Here is a 6,000-nt window from a genome sequence, read left to right on the forward strand (position 1 = left end):
AACCAGACTCCAGAGTGGATCACTCATTAGGAGTTCTTGGTAACTCTAGTAAGGCAATAATTTTAGTTCACAAAAGCCAAATGTTAGAAATCCTTAATAACTCACTTAACAGGTTACTAGTAAGTTGCCTTTGGCCATACATAAAAAAATGCAAAACCATAATCGCCCATCTTTCACTTGTAGGAACTAAAGAAAACCTTGTATTTTTGAGACTTATTCATTCAGTCAACACATTCTGGTTGAAAACCTACTATGTGCCAAGCACTGCTGTAGGCACTGGGGAAGAGGACCATACGGGGAAATCTATTCACACTACACTAGAATTCTACTTTCAGGAGAACGAGGCCCAGAAAGGCAGAGCAATCTATTCAGTTGCACAGCACACTGGAGGCAGGTGCGCTTAACTGCTCACATCCAATCCACAGGTTCACCAGGAAAGCAGTGTGCTTCTCGGAAAGGCCACATCACCATGGGTGGCTCAGAGAGGCCCCACAATTCACCAAACTGCCCCTAGTCCTCCAGGCTGGTTCTGAGGCTAAGAGTACCAGGATGCAGGGCTTGGCCATGGAGCATCTTGGCAAGTCTCCCACTTGACCCGGAGACCTCTGTGGTCAAGTGAGGGAAAGCCTGTGACACGGTGTCGGTTTTTATTGGACCTAACCACCGGCGAAGCTTGCCATCAGCTGGAGCGATGGAGAAAATTAAGTTACCACATTCTCACGTTTCAGCCTTTTGCCCGTTTTCCTTCGCAAACAGGAAATGTTTATTTAAATACAGCAGTCTCCAGCATGTTCCAGAGCCAAGTGAAAAACCAAAGATGTCCACTCTTGCCCCACTCCACTGTTCAGGCCACCACCTCGCCGCGGGTGAGAAGTAGGCCTCTGCTTGCCTTTAGGCAGCACAGGGAGAAGGGGCCCCTTGTGAGAGTTGGTTTTCATCTGTCTCCTCTTTTTCCAGGCTGAGATTGTGGTTGGAGAAGAATTACATCTGTGGGCTCCTTTTGTACTCAGAAGGGTAAATGCGACATCTGTTTACTCTGTGCTCCATGGTAAATGTTTTGTTTCAGGCACCACCATTCACTTCCTCTCCTCTTGTCCTCTATCTTTGCTGCACGGATAATAAATTACCCTGAATTCTCCCCTGCGTTTATTTAGCTTTCTTGTGGGTGTCACCTCCTCATTGAAGGAAAAAAAAATTGTCAGTAGTTTATAAACGACAGAGAGTTTCTCTTTCTGTGTAATGTGCTGACATTATGGAGAAGAAGCTGGAACACAGACCCCAAACTCTGATACCAGCTTAATCATGAACAATATAACAGGCCCCACTCCAGGCCTGAAGCAAAGCCCAAATGGTGACCACATTATCCCCATGCAGATTTTCCTTAAGGGGTGGCACGAGCAGATGAGGCCTCAGAAGTCAAAAACCCCCAGAGAAACAATGACAGACACACACACACACACACACACACACACACACACACAAAAACTCTCTCTCTCTCCTACAGAAAAGCCTCTCTGGGAGGTCAAGTCGCAGGAATGGAGAAGGGAGAAAATGGTTCTCCTTTGTTATAAAACACAACATAAACATTAGAGATCGGGAAACTGGATTTTAGGAAGGTCCCGAGCATGTGATGCCAATGCTGACAGGCCATACGCGCCCCCATGAAGAAATGAGTCCTGGGGAGTTTCAAAGGCTCACTAAGGGAAGTTTCCTTCTGTCCTCTTGCTTACATTCTTTAAGTTGAATTGCTGGTTTTCTTCTGTATATGCAATGATTTTATATACAGTTACTGGAACGCAGTAGATGTTCAAGTAACGTTTGTTGAATGAATGAAGAAAGAAATGAATGAGAAATTCCTCACTAGAGAAATCCTTCCCATAGCTTAGAAATGGCAAACATCCCCCCCAAGAGTTTGCAGAACTCAATCGTTCCATCTGAGTTGACTGACAGAGGATGAGAGGTGGTGAAGGATGGTTAGAGGGGTGCTCCTCACCCCTGCAGCACTCCTGACCAAGCTTTCTTCTAGAGGCTGCACACTCTCCTTGGGGAGGTAGAAGATCAGAATGAGGAGCCAGCCTTGGCAGCTGTGTCCCTCCATTCCCGTCAGCCAAAGAGGCACCAGTGACTGGAACCAAGGGGGATGAGACTCAAATGTTGAAGACGACCTCCCACTCTGCCAATGCCTGTGAATGACCATGACTGCAGCAGGACCTCATGGGAATGCCCAGAACTTAATCTCCACCCAGTTTCTCCAGTTGTAGAACAGATGGGCAGTTCCAAGCTGCCTGGGTCTCCTAGGGAAGGTGGGTGGGTGGCATGTTGGCAGTGCTGTGCCTGCAGCTTCAGAAGACTTCCTACATGCCAGCAGGAGAAGAGCCCACTCTCCTTGGTTTCCCAAACATGTGCCATGTTTTCGAGGACGGAGGAGAGATTGTCTCAAGACTCCAAACAGGAGAGTTAATGTCATAGCAAGCTGAATGTTTGCAGGGTGTACCTGAAGCAGTAGCTAGGGCAGCCTATTTCTATGACCCGAGCCCAGACAGAACCCTCACAGGACCGTCTACTTACAGATCTTGGCCCCAACTCACCCTTGTTCCAAAAATGGCTAGCAGAGTGGTAGATACCCAAAAAGTGCCACTACAACAAATTTTTAACTGGTACTGTAAAATTTAAGGTCTGAATTAAGCTGTGGACACTTGGATTGTGGCTCCTTTATTGCAAATTAACTTGCTGCCATTATCTTGGACAAGTCATTTCAAATGTCTGAGCCTCCTTTTCTACATATGTTAATGAAGGTTCAGCTCCAACACTCTAGAATCGCATGAACACACAGAATAATGAATGCACTTGAAGAAGAAAAAAAAATGTTTTGAGTCACAGGAAAGCTCCAGGAAAAAGGAAGGCAGTTCTATTGAGTCTCTGCCCAGGGACACACGGGGTTGGAGGAAGAGAAGTGGAGTGACGGGAGGTGATCAACAGGAATAACAGTCTCTAGGACAATTCATTCAGTCTCAAGCCACTGTCTTTCGGCCTAAAGTCAGGAAGGCAGACTGGAAGACCCAGCGCGCCCATGGCTAAAATGAATGGGGAGGGAGACCGAGAGAGAGCAGGACCTGGGGAAGTCCATTACACTGGAGCAAACCCTCACCCACTTCTGGGCTGTGTTCCCAGGCCGGTTCCAACCCCCTCCACCATTTCTCCCTCCTTCCTTACTCCCCAACTGCGGGCTGGGAAGAGCCCACCCTCGGAGTCCAAGTTTTGAATTCGGTCCGAGGATCAAAATGATAAATGTTTCCAAAACGTTGACATATGAAAAGTAAATATTTGGTTGCACAATTGGGGTTAAAACGAGGGTCAATCCACCCCACTCTCCGAACGCCTCTCGTCTCGCTGCCAAACCCGGGATCCGAGGCTGAGTGCGGTTGGTAAGATCATAGCGCTCGGCCCCGTCTGAAGGGCTGTCAGCATTTCCATTCTCCGGCCCGGCCCGCGTGGGGAGGCATTTACTACCGAGCCATAAAAAAGTCACCCCGGCTGCAACTTGGCATCTGCGAGGCTGCGCTCCAGGCAGGGCGGGTCCCGCGAGCGCCCACTCGGAACTCGTCGGGTCCCTGCGGACTCAGACCTCCGCACGCGCCCTCGGCTGCGCTCGCGGGGGCAGCCGGAGGGTGGCTCGGCACAGGCTCGCCCCGGCGCCCGGTCGCCCTCAGCCTGCGCCTCGCCCGCGCTGCGTGCGCGCGGACCCTCGCCGGACCCTCGCCTCCCCGCGGGGCTCCCCTCGCCCTCGCCCCGCTTCCCGCCCGCGCTGCCGGACGCTGTCCGCGGGCCCGCGAGGAGCCTGCAGCCCGGAGCAGCTCCGCTCCCGCTCCCGCTCCCGCTCCCGCTCCCGCTCCCGCTCCCCCGCCCGCCGCGGGGGCTCCCGGACCTCTCTCCCCGGAGCGGCGCAACGCCGGGGACCCCAGCGCGGGAGCGAGGGCTGCGGCCCGGGGCGGGGGAGCATCCCGCCCCCAGTGTGCACCCAGGGCGGCCGGGGGGGCGGCCTGGCGGCGGGGCCCTCGGCGGGGCCCGTGGGGGGCCCGGGCCGGGCGGGCGGGGTACTCACAGGCGCTCGGCGTTGCGGGGTACGCCCCGGGGAACCGCCCGGAGGCCCAGCCCGTGGCAGTCCACGCTGGCGGCGGAGCAGGTACACTTGGTGGGGCAGGCGGCGGCCGGGCGCCAGGGCCCGCTCAGGACGCTCGCCAGCGCCAAGGCCAGCGCCAGGCGGGCGCGCACGGGGGCCATGGTGCGCGGGGGCCCGCGCCCGGAGGAGGCTGCCTCGGCGGCGCAGGACGCGCGGGGCCCGGGCGGCCGGGGGAGCGGGCGGCGGGCCGGGCGCGGAGGAGGAGCGAGCTCGGCGCTCAGGCGCACGGGGCGCGGGCGGAGCGGGGCGCGCCGGGCGGCGGCGGCGGCGGCAGCTCCATGCGCGGGGCCGGCGCTGCCCCGCCGCGCATCGCTCGGGGCGCCCAGGTGCCGAGCGCCTCCCGGCCCCGCGAGCCCGCGGCGGGGGGCGCGGGCCAGGTCGGCGAGCGGAGGGCGAGCGCGGTGCGGCGCGGCGCCCGGGGACGTCCGCCGCGGGGCTGAGCTGCGGGGCGCGGCGGGGGCGGCGGCGGCGGCGGCGGCGGGGCTCGGGGCTCGGGGCGGCGGGGGCGCGGGCCGGCTCTCGCGCTCTCCATTCACTGAGCGGGGCAGACACCGGAGACGCGGGGCCCACCCCTCCCGCCCCCCAAAAACGCCAGCTCCGCCTCCCATTGGCTGCGCCGCGCGTCATGTCGACTAAGTTGGGAACTTTGCTGGAGCGACCGGGAGCCGGGGGGGCGGAGGGAGAGGGAAGGCAGGGGCTCGGCCGGCGGGGCCCCGGGAGTGAGGCCCGGTCCCTCCTCGCAGGCGGCCGAGGCTTGGCCAGGCCGGGGGCGCGTTTTCCTTGCTCCGGCGCTGCGCGAGGCGCTCTGCTCCTGTGCCTTCCTTGGGCCCCAGCACCGTCCTGCAGGGGGGCATCTGAGCACCCCGTTTTACAGATGAAACAACACTCCGAGGGGTGGAGCGACTTGCCCGAGGCCACACACTCGGCTGCTAGGACCCTAAGCCGCAGCGCTCGTGCTCACTCCTGGGCGCCCCGGCCCACGGACGCTGGGCCCTTAACCCCCCTACAAACATCCTCAAAAATTCCACCTCATCTTGGCGAAGATCCTCAACTTCTTCCTAAAGGACCTATTGTATTGGCACTAACAGACCTCACAGTCACACGTGTCACATGAAATGTTTGTCCGTGTCGTTCCGGTCTCTGCTGGCAAACCCTACACCCAGGCCTGCCCTGCTTTGCCCAGACCCAAGGCGAGCTGCGCTGCTCAAAGTAGTGATGGCAGCAGGGACGGGGACCCCTGCATTGACAATGCCTAATCATAGGCAGCGTCTGCTTCCTGACTGGGTGACTCGGGGCCATTCATGTCACCTCTGAGCCTTGGTTTCCTCAAAGCAAGGGGCCACAGCTCTGTCTGGCCCCCCCTCACCGGGTTGCTTGGAGCATCAAAGAAGAGAAAGTGTTTTTGCAAAACAGTGATTCGCATGTGAGACATCCCTCCTGGCCCCAGAGCCTTCATTCTTCCATAGCACTCTAAATTGGCCAGGTCTGAGCTTTTCCAGATGCTCGTGGGGAGGGGCGCGTGTGTTAGAGGCTCCATAAATACTTGTAGGAATGATTTTGTTTGTTTGTTTGGAGGGAGATGGCAGGAACTGCAGGAAGTATTGCCCAGACTTCCTTGAGGTCTGCTCACAGTGGAAAAGTCTAAATGAGCCCCGAACATTCGCATGTGCATGCGTGCACACACATACTTGTGCACACAGATGCTTATACTCAGGCTCACACACACACACCCCCATATACACACACTCAATCACATACACACATATGTACATGCATATTCTCACACCACACACAACCACGCGTACCATACCACAATAACA

General features: G+C 57.1%; 1 protein-coding gene across 1 annotated transcript in view; it reads right to left on the bottom strand.

The window, feature by feature from the left end:
- The window catches only part of SLIT3 (slit guidance ligand 3), a 589,537-nt gene extending 584,949 nt beyond the window's left edge, over nucleotides 1–4,588 (bottom strand). The window contains exon 1 of the mRNA XM_041748203.1: nucleotides 4,103–4,588. Within this exon, the coding sequence (XP_041604137.1) occupies nucleotides 4,103–4,281 (179 nt within the window). The 5' untranslated portion in view covers nucleotides 4,282–4,588. The remainder of the gene's footprint in view (nucleotides 1–4,102) is intronic.
- Between the last annotated feature and the right edge of the window lie 1,412 nt (nucleotides 4,589–6,000).

Source organism: Vulpes lagopus, chromosome 3 (genome assembly GCF_018345385.1).
Source record: "Vulpes lagopus strain Blue_001 chromosome 3, ASM1834538v1, whole genome shotgun sequence".
Lineage (NCBI taxonomy): Eukaryota > Metazoa > Chordata > Mammalia > Carnivora > Canidae > Vulpes > Vulpes lagopus.